The following is a 17,423-nucleotide window of genomic DNA, read 5'->3' on the forward strand; positions in this document are numbered from 1 at the left end:
ATTCATTTTTTATTTTTTAACTGGTATGGCTGGCATTCAATCATCATGTTTTATTTACTGCCACTGATGAAATACAGAAAAGTCCCATTCATAAAAGATTGGGGCGTCCCATTATATTCAGGTTTTGAAAAAAAAAATCAAGATTAAAGCTGATTGAACAGTAGCAACGTTATGTTGAATGTATACATTAACATTTTACTTAACAGGTAGAAACAGGTGGATTACTAAGAAGATAATTAAAAAATATTAAACTCTTCATTTAAAAAGTAATCAATTAGAAGAAGCGAGAATTTTCTGTACCCACATTATCAAATTGTCACTATGTTTCATATGTATCAACCCAATGCTAGTTATTTGCCCTTTTAGTAACATGCTGTCTTATGCTGTGCTGTTCTCATTGTTTCCTGTAAAAGTCAAAAGATCGTGGACTTCAACACATTCCTGTGAGAGCATACTCATGTATCAAGCAAATTACAGCATGTAGCCACTTAAGAAGAAAGGTTCTGTGCTCACAAGCAATTGTTAAGCGGCTTCAAGTTGTGGTAATTACAGCCCAAGCTACAACACCGAGATACCCAAGTATAAGACACATCATTTGGATTTGATTGCCCACTCAACAAGAAATGTTTTCAGGAGACAATAAAAGAGGGGACGGGGGAGTAATTGGAAAAGCAGAGACAAGTGGGCTATGTGTAGGATGGGCTCATTTAAAAGCAAGAGGGAAAACACTCTTGACCTCAGGGTCACAGAGGCAGGTTGGCTGCCTCCGTCAAATGTCTTGTAGTCGTGACAGCTCAGGGAGATGACAAGCTGAGCAAAGAAAGACTCTCCTAGTAAATCATGGTTGGCTACTCTACCCCATAATAAAAGAAGGAAGAAAGAAAGTTTGTTACACCCCATTCTGAATCAGAATGTATTATACTAAATCTGACTCCACCAATTGGAGAAATAAACATTTTGGATAATGGGATAATCTCCATATAACAAAGCAACTACACACACACACAACTTGTTTAAAATAATAAAGAATAATAATTGGACAAAAGAGGCTTACTTTTTTAAAGAAAGACTTGCTGCTTGTCACATTCTAAATGGATGAGTATATTACAACGGAAACTGTATTTTTCTTCTAGTTTAAGGAGATAAAGCATTGGTGATTGTACACAGCTCAGATGAAGAAAAGAGTCAGGAGTTACTGAAGGATTAATGATGCACACCACATGTTTTTTTGTGATGCATGACGAGAAAACTGAGAATTGTAAACTTAAGGCCCATCTCAAGGGAATGGCAGCAAAGATGGTGGAGATTGAAAGACTCATCTGATATTCATCTTATGCCTCTATGTCTGTCCTCATTGTGGACCGTCTCCAGAGGGGTGGGTGGGAACAAGACTTAACTAAATACACATAGCAAAATGCACTTTATACGCACCAGAAAAACGGATGTGCATATTGTGCGCCTTAATAATGCCTCTTCCAAGATGTTGTCGTAGCTTGCAAATTAGCAGATGAGCTCAAGTTTACTTTGTGGTGTAGAAATACGATCGCAGGTCAAATCCAGAATTAAATATAATATTATAGGAATATAATGATACATTTGGACTTGTTTTGGTAGATAACAAATAAATCATATATGCTGCCTATGATCATTGGCTCCCATTGACGCCAATAGACATCAAATCCATTTTGACCGGTAGGCCTGGCTGTTATCATCCAATCACTGCCAATCCCCAAATCAAATTGGATTGGAGGTCTATCGCCATTAATGGCAGTGAATAAAAATCATTCAAAGATAACCGTTGCGATTGAAATTGATTTGATGTCTATCACATTGAGAAGTACTGAATGAGTTAAAGGCAAGGTGCCTATTTTATATGTACAAAACCTACCTGTAATTTCTCTGACAGTTCGGAATACATTGAGTTTTTCTGGGTCCAACGCTTCGATGTTATGATAAACATCCCTGTAAATGATAATAGGACACACATAATAATTGATTATTATCATTAATATCATTTTAAAGGTATTGCAATACATGGAAGTTAATGAAAGCATAATGTGTGGAAATGTAAGCAATACAGTGGCAATTCATATATTCAGTCAATACATTAACGTGTTTGGTATATCATAATAATGAAGTTAAAAGACATGGGAACACGAACATAAAAGTAAAAATAAAGTTTCTTTCACACTGATACGTGCAGATGCCATAAAAATTGAATACCGTTTTTTAAAGGCCAGATAAAAGTGTGTAATTATAATAACAATAATTCAGTTTTAAAAGCAATTTAAAAAGCAGGAAAGTAAGCTTATAATGGTTCCCACCCTTTGATTCCAGTGATGAGAAAAACCAAATTGCCATTAATTTTGGTGCAATTAACAAACTTGTCAATATTGCTGGAGTCCACTGTCTGGTCTGCCTGTAGACTGGCAGTACCAATGCCATCACATGCTGCAAAAAACAAAAGGTTGGCAAAAAGCATTAATTTAGCAACGCAAAGAAATGTCATGCTAAGGGAGTGTTATTATTACACTTTTTTTCCTTGAACAAAATGTCACAAAAACCCTTTTAAAAAGAATCCTGTTCCCTATTGTCATAGATTTTCTAAAAAACTCACCTTTTGGGCAGATGTCTGTACAAGGAATGCACATCTTGATGTGATTCTCCTCCACTTCCATCTTATTACTGGGGCACGCTCTCACACAGGAGCTCTGGTCCACCACAAAGTTATCTGAAAAAAAATATTTCGTTGTAAATGTCAACTACAGATTGTGGCTGTTTGTATTAAAGGTGGAGAAATTCACACATAAAGGGCAAAAATACACTTTATACTGACTCACATGGGAAGAAAGTACTAGATTTCAGAATAAGTGTACCATCATTTTTGTAGTATTCTTCTTTGAAAAGGAACAAAGTTATATGTATTGTTCTTCACCCCAACCTAACCTACCATATTTAAGTCCTCTTACTTTGCCCATAGAAATAAGGAGGCTCTTAGTGGAGATTTAACAATAATGGACATATGGCCCTCAAGTGGTTAGTCCAATTCTGTCTTTGGAGAGGCAATTTAAACCGAAGTTTCTCATCTTACAGTAAGTAGTAAAAAGTTCTTGAATTCCTTATCTGATACTTCATTTTATCAGCAAAGAAAAATGTGGTTTGTATTTAATGCCAGTTCTTCAGCATTATGTGGATCATTAAATCCTGACTAGCTTTGTGTTTCCAGGGCGCTGACTGTTTTCTAGATGGAGACGGTTGTTCTTTCCTCATTCAGCCTGATCGCAAATCCCAGAAGGATTGAAGTGTAAAGCATTGATTCAGTTTGGCATCACACCTTTATGTGAAACTTGCTCGTGACCTCAGAACAGCACTTTCAAAGTGCCAAGAATAAATTTGTTAGTAGGAAACCTGAATCTCGATTAAAAAAAAAGTAGAAAAGCCCTATAGTGAAGAAACAGAGACATTATTATTTTTGAATACTGTGGGTGATTTACTATATAGCTCATTGGCTGCCGTTGTTAGTGGGCGACATCCAATTCATTTTATATAGGGGGCTAACAGTAAAAAAAATGAATGTTCATTCACTGCCAACACTTTTAGTTGAAATGGATTCATGTCTATTACTTCATGTATTCATCTTCCATGCAGCTAATTTTCATCAAGGTGTTATAGTTGGTCATCCTTTTTTGATTTCCTGCCAATTGCAAGGAGGCAATAACCATTCATGCACAAACTCACACCTATGGTGTTCTTTATATGTTTTGGGATGGGAAACTGATGTTCTGGGAGAAAACATACAGAAGCACTGGGAGAACATACATATGCTTCAAAGGAAGGCAGAAGCCTGGAATTGGTACCCTCAATTCTAGAACTGTGCTAATCACTCACACAAAAATAATAGCGACAAACTCGTTTAAAACCAAAGTGGAAAGATGAAGAGACATATGGTTCCACATCTATCATCATCAATGGCATAGAAAGACTTAAAAGTGCAAATGCTTTGTTGATGTTATTCTAATGAAGGTTTTCCATCTCTATTCCAGGAAATTACCGATACAATCAGATTCCTTTGTAATGCCCAGATAACAACAAAAAACACACACAATTCAAGTTTGAGTCCAATTTAGAAACTTACGTGGACACTTCTTAACACAGAACGCTCCGTATGTGTATTTTGCCCTTGGGTTATGTTCCACTTGGAAGGTGGTGGGATTGTACAAAAAATGCTGGGGACATTGCGTCACGCATGCTCCACTGTCATTGAAGTTTGTACATGCCTGTAAATAAAAAGAAATTGGACATTTATAACTGATGTGACTGGTCAAAAGTCAACCAATTGGCAGCTCCTGTCAACTGTATGTGATTAATACAAAATATCAAAAGTAAAAAATAGCAACACATATGACCCGTTATGTTAAGTTAATAAACAGCTGTCTTAAGAGGTAAAACTACTATTCATAAGTAAGAGTAGATAAACATATCTTAAAATTATAGGCTTGGTACATTTAAAATTTGCGGTCAATTTGATATCAGTCCAAAATAAAGGTAACTGCTAAACATTATGTCTTTTCATATCGATATTGGGATATAAAACAACTCGTATTGTGATATATTCTTCCTTATCTTAAAGCTTTATAGCTAAATATGACACATTAAAGCCAATGTTCTGTTGGGTGTGTAAAAGAATAATTATGATCCAGGGTTAATATTGTTGTGGACAAAGACCAGAACATTTAATAAAACAAGTTGTTAGTTTGTCCTGACTGAACTGAATATATAGTGCTGTGTTTATGCATGTGTAATTTAACTCACAAAGCAGTCAGTGTCCTTTGGACCAAAGCAACCACCCGCACACTCACGATGGCAGCAGTCACTCACATAGGGTCCAAAACAGCGACCGTCACATTGTTCAGCACACACCGTCTTAGTTACTGTGGAAGTTACACAAAAAACAATATAGTAATTAAACAGAAACCTCTAAACAGCACTCTGAAGCCAAAAAGCTGGGGTGGCTCCAAATGTACTTGAAGCTGCAAGTGGATTTTAACGCTTTACATTTAACAAGGATGATAGTGTAGAATTTCCAAATTACAGAATAAACTTCATTCATTCATTAATTTTCTGAACTGCATGTCTTCTCAAGGGTCAGGGGGGGAGCTGTAGCCTATCCCAGCTGACTTCAGGCACCAGAAAGGGGGACACCCTCAATTGGTGGCCAGCCAATCGCAGAGTACAAGGAGACAGACAACCATTCATGGTCACAACCATGGGATCAAACCCTGGACCTAAGAACTGTGAGGCTGATGCACTAACCATACATCTGCTTGGCCACCAGAGAATGAAGTACTTCACAAAATGAGTACACCCCTTAAAATTTGAGGAATATGTTATCCTTTATTTTTGAAGATTGTGATTGTGTTGTTTGTCTACTCTTGACTTGATTGGCGGCAACCAGTTCAGAGGAATGAATGTTAAAGTGACACTAAACAGAAATGAGTACAATCTATTCTAAGTTGACTACAGTGCTTCAACCCAATGGGTCGGGCTAATATACTAGGCGTCTTTATCTACATAGAGTAACAACCCCTTTCCTATCCTCAGAGTTTATTTATTTAATTTATTTATTTTTTTGCAATGAGTTGGTAAGACACCAGGGGGAATAGATAATTGGGCCCAATTTGGAATATCTTCACTTAAGTGCACATACCCATTTTATGGTAGTTGCCAGTGGGTGCACATTAGAGAAAATTGAGAAATTACGGAATACTTCATATTTTGAGTAAAATGTCGTATTTTATGTTGTTATATTTTGCGTTGCACTGGAATTATTTTATATTAAATGTTTATGTAAAATGTGCCTTTGCTTTTGTGAGACATTTTAGTTATTTTGAGTATAGTACATTAAAATGAGAATAGTTGAAAATTGGAACATTAGAAAGCTTTGCTTATGAGCATTATATTTTGTGGATGTGCAGCAATATACTGAAAAGGTGCTTTCACACGTCCTCACAGAGTGATGAATTATCATCACCGTAATGGATACAGGTGTGCCTGAAAGACATAGAAAATGCACTTCACTATATCTAAAAAAAAAAAAAAAAAAAAAAAACTGCCGCATGTCATTTTGTGGGTGTCCCAAAAAATAGCTTTATTTTATAATCCACAATGGCGTTAATATTTCCTTTTAAAATAAAAATACTATTACGTGTACAACTATATACATTTAAAAAAAAAAAAGAGACAACAGATTATCTCTAAAGCATGCCCGGAAGCTTCAATTTAACAGACTTGAGCTAACATGATCAGTCACTTCCATTTTTCAAACAGCCAAAGGCATCAGAAAATGAATTGAAAATATAAAAGGAAGTGAATCATTATTTACTAGTTGGCCTTCCAGTAAAGTTGTTTTTTTTCTATAAAAAAATAATAATAAAGTGCAGCCGGTTAGTCAGATCTGTTGATTTTGCCAAAATCATGAAATCACTACTCGATGTGCTGTATTTTCTTATGAAGTGTTTTAACTTTTGGAGTGATTCATTGGGTTGAATAAGTTTCATTTTTGTATTGCTGAGTGAATGAGATTCTCTTTGTTGTTGATTTTGAGACGTTTGTATAATTATTCATGAAAATGTCACAGAACTCATCTTTGAAGTAGCTTTCTTTCATGCAAGGTCTCTACTTATCATTTTTATTTTTTTTGGCAGTAAGCCAAAACAGACTGAAAAGGTTATGAGTAAGGCAATCAAGGATGAATAGTCACATGAACGGCAGATTGACGGCACGTGTGTGGTATAAGAGGCGTGATAATGGGAAACCAGATGGACAGCACCTAGTCACTTATCAGTGGCTCATCTGTACCATGTTGCAAAGTGTTTATTTCATTCTTCATGACTGTAATGGGATCGAGCAGAATCTGTTTTTTTCTATCATGCAGCAAATGTATTGGTCAAACTCATGCATACGCAATAAATTTGAAGCTTTCTGAAACGTAGAACAAGTTATTCAACAATGTAAATCTTTTGTACAATGTGGGAAGTAATTTCCTCCATCAAAGATGAAATGATAAAATTGTGGCTCAATCTAGTAGTACATTAATGAACCAAGACTGCTGTCCTAATCAACAAAGTTATAGTCATGAACTGGTAATCACACATGGAAAATAATAAGATGGAGTTTTGTACCCACAAAACTGCATTCACACAGGAAGTGAGTGATTGAATGAGATGTTAATAGAATACAGTGTTAAGAGGAGATAGCAGCAGGCTGGTGGTTACACTCCATGATAATCTCAATTTTTGGGGTGTGAGTGTTACAAACTATTGATTAATGGATCAGCAAGAGTCATGCAAGTGAGGAAGCCCAAAATGCCCCAACACACCAACATTCAATTCTACTTTGTTAATTTTAAAAAGCATCAATCATTATCTGTACTGTTTAAGGATTGTAGGGGGTGCTAGAGCCTATCCCATCTCAATTCACACAGAATGCGGGGGACAACACCCTGAATTTGAGTCCAGCCAATCGGCTTAAGGAGACAGACAACCATTCATGTTCACACTCACACAAGGGAAATTTAGAGTGTTCAACCAGCCTACCCTGCATGTTTTTCGGATGTGGGAGAAAACCAGAATACTTGGGGAAAATAACCCAGGGAGAACATTCAAACTCAAAACAGGAAGGTCTGGAGCCGGGAACGAACTAAAATCTCAAAACTGGGACATTAAAACTCTAATCACTCGTCCACCGGGCCACCCAAATCAGAGATTGCTTTTTTTTTTAATTACTATGTTGCATGCCTTTACAGCACAATAAAATCAATCATTGAATTGGGTTGTTTGAAAGAGACATTGGCTACACTTGTGTTTTAATTGAACTACTTACAGCTTTGACACTGGTCATCTTTGGGTCCCCAACAACGGCCATTACAGGAGCGATGGCACTTCTGACCTGTAAAGAATGTCATGGAACCAATTAGGGATGTTTTCAAGGGAAGCTTAACTACAATCATCAAATCAGTAGGTTTTGAATAAGATTGGTGCCAAACAATGTACATACACAAGTAGAAATGACATTTCTACAATGTGCATTGTACTATGCCAAACCCCTTGTAAGCTTATAATTACCTCAATCGCCTCTGCCAAATTATAAGTCTTTTCATTTTGTTCTTTTAAAATTTAGCATTAAACCTCAAAAACATGTTTTTTTTTTTTGCTAAATGGAGCTGATAAGTAGAGCACGCCAGTGCCATTTTGGATAGTTTTGGAGAGCTTAATTGACTGTCTGGTGATTAAGCGAGAGGGAAGTTAGCCTTTGCAAGTGCAGGAGTGGTGTCCTCTGTCCATCAGCCTCTTCAGATGAGAGCTATTAACGCTGAGACTTGCTCGATTCCCAACATGATTCTCAATTTTACCCCCCTCCTCATGTGGCCTCTCCACTGAACACTATCTCTTTCACTCTCATCTACCTTTCCTTATTCATCGCCTCATTATGGTTTTTTTTGCTTATGGCCCAGCATTCTTTTGCTTTCCTTTTTGGCTGTCTGTTGCTTTTTCTCTAGTCCAGCTTAATTCCCTGCAGCACATTGACAGATCTTAAGAAGAGGTTGACAGCATTAAAGGCTGTGTACAAAGACAAATGTAAATGGCAGTAGGCTATGATTTGTTGTCTCAATGCGTTCTCTCTATTATAGTTTTTCCCTCAGAATCTGTTGGATTGTAAAGTCAAATCAGGTTAGTTTTCATTGAACACATTAGATTTGCCCTATCTGAGCCTATAACTTCTTAGTGATGGACAATAAACATGCATCACTTTTCTGTCTCTTTGTCTCTTTTACTGTAATCTTAAAAGAGTCACATTGTTAAATGTACTTAAACTCCAGGAATGGCAGCTTTTATCCTCACAAGGGTTGCATGGGTGCAAGTTTCAGCGTAGATGATCACATTTTTATCAACTTAAAAAAAATAATTTAAAAAAACTAAAAAGAAAAAAATTATATATATATTTATGTGAAGTTGATTAGACATTTACTGCCGACAAACTAATTAAAATAGTTGTAATTTAGTTCTTCAAAAGAAACAAAATTAAACATCTACCTTTGTCATACATCCAAGTGCTTTGAAAATGAGTTGTTTCATTTTTTTACACCTACAAAGGCTCCCAATTATCTTAAATAAAACTTGTGAAGTCAAAGGTTTGCATATAATCTACATAGTTACTTACATGTGCCACTGCTGTTGGTGGGGACCACCACAGGAAAAACACCTGAATTCTTCACAATGTCCTGCCAATGAATAGTGTCTGCATGACACAAGAACTTGTTATTGTCCACATAGACGCCTCCACTGAGAATCTCTGTAATGATGAAACACAAAAAAAGGAAGGCTGTCATGAGTAAAATGATAATTATATGATATTTACTAGAACAGCTATAACAATAGTGTCTTGCATAAGCGTGATTAAACCATTTCCCCCTTCATGTAATATGAGGTATTATGGCCAATCGTGCAACCTTTGCGCTCTCTCCATTTAGTTGAAGGTGTGGTGGGAGTAACAAAAAGAAATGAATTCAGCCCTTCACCAGAGAAGCAATTATTGTGGGTTAAGAGCTCTCATCTCAATTTCAAATTATTTTCATATTGTGATGCTGGGAAGTGGGAAAAATGGAAACCTTAAGTAGAAGAACACGATTTAACAGTGGGTTATCAAACCACTTGTACATCATGTTCTTTCCATCCATCTACATTCTTTGTTTTATTTGAAGGGGATACAAGTGGGGTCTTTGCAGCCAGTAGGACAATTGGCTGCTTATCTACGTGATGCAATTCTCATGTGGGTCAAAGGTGAAATAAAGATGAGATACAGATTTAGGCCCAAGCAACTGCCACAACCCTTTCAAGGATGGGCGGTATAAAAGATGAAACAATGAATGAATGAACTATGGTGTCAAGTATTCCCCTTTGGACTACTTTCAGCAACTTGAACGGATAAGATTTACTTAGCCCCACAAAGTTGTGGCATCCATAAATGTGAACATCAAATGTTTGGGTCACATTAAGAACATAGAAACTGTGTGGCCTACATGACTCAAAATGTGATCAATATATGTGGACTTCACATCTCAATTATAGTTATGATATTTGATTTACTATTAATCATTAGTGTATACATATATACTGGATTATTATCGAGTAAACGTACAAATTAGTAACATGTTAACAAAAACAAAATTAATGCAATTGAGTTGTGTACAAACAGAAATACTCAAGTTATTGCCCCTTAGTATCCATTCATTCATTTTCCATACTGCATATTCTCACAAGGATTACGTTGAACTCTAATAAAACTGATTAATTTTAGTAATAAATGGAACTGTTAATGTTGCCGTCCTATTTGAAGTGTTTAAGATCATTCAAATAAAGATCAAATGAGCATCATTGCAATTTCTCTTATATTGTCTATCATGAAAATTATAACAATAGGCACAATCAGTTTATATTACACCAATCAGAAACATGTTGAACTCACTAAGGATTTACTTTCATTAAGTATAAGTATGATTTGTGGTCAAAGGAAGCTAACTGCTCAGTTATACCACAATAATGATTGTTTTGTGTGAAACTATCATGGTTGGTGTGTAATCAAGCCAATGTAGTGAAAAATAAAATCTGTAATCATTTGTGAATTTGACTTCAAAGGGGAAAAAAAACTTTGACAATAACCTGCACGGCTACTGGAGGAAAACAATATGAAATTCAGGGAGGCAGAACAAATGCATGCGAGCAATTATATTGGTAGCAAGCGCCTGCTGTGAGTTTTCGGTGTATTTTGTTATTGCAGCTGGGGGATGAATATGATTAAAAATGGTAGGCAAATAATGAACCAATGATCAGGGAAAAAAGCCATCTTAATGAGTTTGTGAGAATGAATAAATTAAGTATTGAGAAGACTGTCAGGGGTTTGCAAAGGAGAAACAGAGGATTGTTTATTCTAGTGTTAGACAACTGCATTAATTAATATCCCAATCGTGATTATCTTTCACTGATATGAAAAAGTAGAGGCATGAGAGTACCATTAATTTTGTTTTGAACTTCCTTTTTATCTGCAGGGATGGTAAATACTTGGAAAAGTGGGAAAACATTAAAAAGAAAAAAATAAGTACATACTACTTTATTTTATCTATTAATGGACTCGGTCTTAATTATTGGCAATCACTGTGCACATTAAAAAGCAACCAAAAAATACAAGATAGTATGAAAAATTGGAATACAATTATACATGGAGCACATAAACTAACATTAATGGCTATACACCTGAGTATTTCTATGAATAATTATGTATTATAACTCATAGTAAAACCTAATATTATCTCATTAACTATCATAGCCCTTCTTTTGCCCTACCGAGACAAAATAGATTGGACATCTTGTTATTGAAAGTGAAAAAAACGTGCATAGGCTTAGGATAAATAAAATCATTACTTGCATCTACAGTGGTTTTAATTACTAAATTGCTTTATGGGTGTGATTGCAGAATGGTGGTGGTTTGGCAGGCTCAATGAATAGAGTCCCCTAAAGAATTGAGACAATATAGTTAGGGAATATTTAAACTCCTGTTTGATTTATTCAATTACTTTTGTAAAGAAGAAAAAAGTTGAATTACTCTCTCATGACATTCTTTTCGGGATATCTCAATATTAAATGGGAAGAGCACAATGAAAATAGAAATTACACAGTGGGCGAATGAACCGATATATATGTTAAAAAATGTATGTATTATGCACCATTTGCAAGAGTTTCCTTCTAAAAAGCAAAGCAGAAACGACATACATTAACATGATTAAAGCATTATGACTGATGACGTAAAATATGTGATCTCTCTTTTGTTGATATTTGGCATACTATTGCTATTCCTTCTTATAACTGAGTAAAACGGGTCTAAAAAAATATAATACATTTCTTGATCTTGTCTTATGACATCAAAAGATCGAGCATGTACCCTCAAGGCTTTAATGCAATTTCAAATTTGTATTTAAGCTGACCCCCCAACTACTGCTCCAACTATAAAGTATTTAAAGAGCTACATATTTACATTGACAAACACATTCGAAAAATACACATTTTGATACCACGGTCCTTTTGATACTAGTAAATTTTTTGGGTGAAAAACAAGCTATGGATACTATACATATAGCTCAATATGGGTGATGTGGATGAATCAAAAGGCATTGGTGATAAAGACATAAATCATGTTGAAAATGTGAAAGAACAGTGATAGAAACAGTAAGATGTAAAAAAAATGGTCTGTCTCCATCAGACAAATAACTATTGGGATGCAGAGCTTTGGGTCCCTGCACTGTAAAATAATGTAAAGTATAGAAATAAAGGCTATAACATTGAAATACAACATATGACTAAGGTGCTGGATTTCAAGGAAACGTTTGCACAATGCAAAAAAAAATAAATGCACTTCTGCTTTTTTACTTATCTGTACAAAAAATGCATCTCTAATGTATATTTAAAAACATGCACAACTGTAAGAAGGTGACTGATTGAACATATTCATATTACATGTTTTTTTTAAGTTTTTGTTTTATACCCCTAGATCACTTGTCAAGGGAAACTTGATAACAGCAGGACATCAACCATTACCCTGATCCCCTAGCATATGCTTCTTCTCCACCAAGTAATTGCATTCTTTGGCTGGTGATTAAATTTAGTCGCGATCCCTCCCAATACAATTGTTTCCTCTGAGTCTTTATGAAAAATTGCTGAGATTTTGGGATTATAGTATTAAAGCGGAGCAAGCCTGCACATCCGCTTAAAGATGAGAAAACCTAAAAATCATTAAATTATACACAGAATGGTTGCAGGGTATACTGTAGGTTTGCATTCTTGCTTTCTTTCTTTAAGCTTAAATTGTGATAAAACCCTGGTAATCTAAGTTTTATGGAAAACGAGAAGGAAGTGATGGGGTCTATAATAAAACACTGATAAGATGAATCTATGAAAAAGGATGAAAAACAAAAGAAAATAAATGGAGACAAAACGACAGGAGACGAAATATTATCAAGGCATGAGCAGTCAATGATTAAAATACAAAGAAAAAGACCTTCAGTGGGAACAACTGAGGGCCATTTAGCTTATCATTGCTGATGTGTGATCATCTTAATGCTTGAATAAAAATGAGCCAGTATTTGGAAGGACCTAAATAAAACAGTGGGAGTCAAAGACAAAAATGTTGGATAAAGGACAAAGAGTCTATGTAAAGCAAAGAATACCAAGTACCCACAGCGGTTGGTGTAAGATTTGGTAAAAACATAAGTCATAGTGCCTTTTTTGATCACGTTTTGACACATTATCACACTATAGGACATGTTGGCCAAAAATTTCACATTGCATTGTGTGGCCTGCACACAACTGTGGAACAATAATACATTATATATACTACATCTTTATATATCTATATATAAAATATATGCTCTATGGTTTGGCACACTTGGCATTTCAAGTTTGAGGCCAGTAACCGTGAAAAAAATAGTTTGTTTGAGTGTGGTTCTTTGTTAGACATTTCCGTTAAAATATTCACATGCTACATACAATCATCAATTCCAATTAAGTGATTGGTTGCCATTTATTGTGCTAGAAATCCAATACATTTCAATTGGGAGAAACGGCAGGAACGTGGCATGGATTTGATTCATTCATTTTAAGAGTTTTAATTTAATTTTTAAAAGCCACGTTCCATCCATCATTCAAAGGCATTAAAAACAAATATAGCGTGTTTTTTCTGCCACATTGACAATATTATTTACTTCATAAGATACAGATCAATTAACCTTTACATACTTTTTGTGCGTGTCTTGTTCTGTAATCTTAATACTCGGTAGAAAGGTTTGTTGGAGGGATTTTGTCGAACCACATTAAACCAGATTTTGAGTGATGTCTCTATTTGTGTTTTACCCCCTTGGACGTTTCATCAATTTTACTGTCATCTATTCTGGCTCACACTCGAACACAATGATGCGGGCGTCAGATGGGTGGAGCCAAGTGTGAAAATCAATAACAACAGAATAGAGTCTAAAGGATTTATACGAAGGTACTGATCATCTTGATAGATCAGATCAAACACAAAAACGCACATTTTCATTGTTCTAATGGACAATGTCTTGGAAAAAAAAGGATACATCTGTTTCATCACAAAGAACAAAAGGTCCATTTTAAAGCAGCTACTAGTATCTGAAAATGAATTATCATGCCTGGTCTTGCATACAGTAATAGCCTTCATATCCCTATGGATACCAGAGATGAACAGACGAGTTCTTTTCATGTTTCATTACCCACCATTGGTTCCATCAATATCTTCTCCGCAAACCAAAGTGTTAAGGCTCAGAAGCAATACAAATATGCACATTATATCAATTATTAAGTTGCCAGAGGCTAGTGTCCTAGGCTTCAGTGATGTGGCGTGAATTTATTGAAGATATTAAAACAAGCTAAAAAAAAAAAAAGCTTGGTGTATAGTTGGTAATAGTTTGGAGATTGATGGTTACTCTTGAAAATGTGAGAGAGCATTCATGTTTTATATTTTAAAACCATTTTAATTAGTGACATGTTATGCTGGATTTAGTTCAATTTAGCCCAAAATAAATTCTTAGAATTATATGTATTTCCCAATTATTAGTTAAAGGAACTCAACGGGGATTGTACTTTATAAAAATAATGTATGTAGTTGGTGAAGTGATACAGCAAAATTAGTATTTCTGTTATGCAACGAAAGTACTACACAAAACGAAAACATACAATTTAATGGAAGGTGTCCATTTGTAGGATGTTACAAAATACTTCAAACATTCTAAATGCTTTTCCATGTAAATTGCTAAAAGAAAACATTGCTTGCTTTTTAAATTTTCATAGTTTTGCTCCAAAATGCATATTTAGTGAATGATTGTTCCTCACGATTGGCTGGCCAACATGTCAGGGTATTCCCCTGTTTGAATTTGAATTCAGGCATCAATGTGTTAAACTAGGAGGACTGGCTATGAATACTAATGTTTAAGTGCTATTGATGATGCTAGAAATTCAATCCATTTCGACTGGGAACAAATTTTATTTGCCCCCCTTAGACGAAAAGTATTGGACACCTAACGGCGTCAAAGGCAGTCATTGATAGTACAATTTAGTCACAAGTGCAGAGGAAAAACAAACAGACAGAAAACATTCCAATTATTGATCCTTGCTGGCCCATCAGTCGTACCAAGACACCTATCTCCAGTAGCGTCATTATCTCTGTGAAACAGCGGCATTACCGAGGAATCAATTAATACCAACCACAACTGATGGCCAGCTCTAGACTCCAATTTAACACTCTGCTCCTCACAATCCACATTAGAGGCTTACAAATGTGACAATATGAATGCCGTCCTTCAAAGAGAATGTCCCTCTGTCCCCCTTTCCCGAAGACGTGAAGTATTGAGTGTGACATGGGAGTAATTGCATGGGAAGTAATCAATTAGTCACACAATTGAAGGAGACCTGAACGTCTGCGGGCTGCAAGGGAAACGACTCAACTGAATTTGGGCAATGTACGCTGATCTTGTTTCAGGTGGCATAATTGCTCTTTTTTTCCTCCTAGATGGAGAAGGGTTGGAGATCAGAAGGAGGCAGCAATTAAATGTCACTTCTTCCGAGGCGCATGTCCAAGGGTGTCTCTGAGACTCAGAATGTCCTTGGCAACGCTCTCCCAGTTCAACATTTAGCAGCACATTTTCCCCAAGATTTCCCTACTGAGCTGTGATTTCTACTATGAGTCACAGTACTAGCGGGCTTTTTATAAAACATTACTTTGAACTCCATGTTTGTGCTATTTATCATACTAGCTCCTTCCTTTCTGGAATACGGTACATTTTGCAAAGCCACTTGTGCAGCAAATATGGTTGACACAGGCTTACTTTTTATGTTGTGCCTCACATCGTCTTTTTCAGTACCTCTGTAATTTGGGAGAAAAAATAACACAAAAACCCAACAGAAAACAAAAACTTCTGTACAATCTGTGATATTCAGAGTAACAATTTAGCCTGTTTCTTACTCTTCATGCTTAATAAGACACTCACAACTTTACTTGGTGCTATTGAAAGATTTGCTTTCCAGTCCATCCATCTTAAATGAAATGCAAGTCTATCGCTGCCATTGGCAGACATTGAATAAATACAATGGGATCGGGGGGCATAACCTGTGTATTAATGTTTTTCCATTTGATTTTGTTACTTTGCTAAGTTATTATGTTCCTATGCAACTGAGCCTATGTCCCGGAGCCTAAAGAAGTGGCATTAAAAAATTATCAAGGTTAGGGGGGCTATGAACACTGTATATGTTGATACAATCATAAACATGACACAATTTGTTTTGGTATCGATATAACAAATCAGGACTATCGAGTGGAACAGATGAGTGACTCTGAGCCACAAAGGAGAATGAAAAGAAATGAAGAGTGAGGCAGTAAATGAGACAAATAAAGCGTGACCAGATGGGCCATGAAGAAGTGGATAATGCCTCTGGCGTATACCACAGGCTTCAGTACATGCATGCAATGAGAGAGGATCATTCAGCAGATGGGGCCTCAGTTTAGAAGTTTCAATTTGGACAGACGCAGTGCAGGCGTAAGGGTGAATAGAAAGATGAATAAACACCGAACAAATCTGAAAGAGTAAAAATATTCTGGCTAAATTTAGGCGAGAGTAGGAGGGGGTGAAGCCAATTGTGTTCATTCAGAACACTAATATGCACTGTTTGCTTGGGTTATTATTAAATAAGGCTAGCAGACTAGCAAGTACTAGGAACTAAAGTCTAAAATGACTCTTGGGCCAAAATCATGTTTCATTTTAATTCATCACTGCTAACGTTTGTTATTGTAGATGAAAGTTCTATTCCTGTAGCTACCTGCTGAGGTAATGTGAGTGTGTGTGTGTGAGTTCAATCGGTGTATTGGAAAATTGTGCTCTGACAAATGTTCTGTACAGTAAAAGTGATGTGATTATTGACATGAGTTCATTCTTTGAACTCTTGTGGCAGACCAGGTACGGTATCTGTACCTTCTTAGTGACTACAACAGATATGGCTTGGTCACAAAGCATGTGCATGAGATGTTCCCAATCACCAGTGGTACATCGGCTAACTAAGAGTTCTCAATTTCTTGATCTAGACAGTTTTGAATCTTTCACTAATTCTTCTTTGTTTGCCACCAGGACACTAACTGGCCAAGTCTTCACATCCTCCTGCTTTAAAGAAGCCACCTGCCATAGCCATTACCTGCCTCATCAACTCTGCCAGCCACTCAACTCCTTTTCTTTGTTACAAAATAATCTCTATTCTCCATCTGCATTATAGTCCTCATTGCTTCGCCTAGACTGTCTGAGCAAACTACAACCA

At 36.0% G+C, this 17,423-nt stretch overlaps 1 protein-coding gene across 2 annotated transcripts in view; it reads right to left on the reverse strand.

Moving 5' to 3' along the window:
• The window catches only part of erbb4b (erb-b2 receptor tyrosine kinase 4b), a 131,775-nt gene that overhangs the window by 39,607 nt on the left and 74,745 nt on the right, over positions 1–17,423 (reverse strand). For both annotated transcript variants that reach the window (XM_077727408.1, XM_077727407.1), the window contains exons 4-10: positions 9,220–9,351; positions 7,882–7,947; positions 4,813–4,931; positions 4,136–4,277; positions 2,618–2,731; positions 2,325–2,451; positions 1,889–1,962 (exon numbers count right to left, since the gene is read on the reverse strand). In XM_077727408.1, coding sequence (XP_077583534.1) covers positions 1,889–1,962; positions 2,325–2,451; positions 2,618–2,731; positions 4,136–4,277; positions 4,813–4,931; positions 7,882–7,947; positions 9,220–9,351 — 774 coding nt within the window. The remainder of the gene's footprint in view (positions 1–1,888; positions 1,963–2,324; positions 2,452–2,617; positions 2,732–4,135; positions 4,278–4,812; positions 4,932–7,881; positions 7,948–9,219; positions 9,352–17,423) is intronic.

The sequence above is a fragment of the Stigmatopora nigra genome, chromosome 11 (assembly GCF_051989575.1).
Source record: "Stigmatopora nigra isolate UIUO_SnigA chromosome 11, RoL_Snig_1.1, whole genome shotgun sequence".
Taxonomy (NCBI): Eukaryota; Metazoa; Chordata; class Actinopteri; order Syngnathiformes; family Syngnathidae; genus Stigmatopora; species Stigmatopora nigra.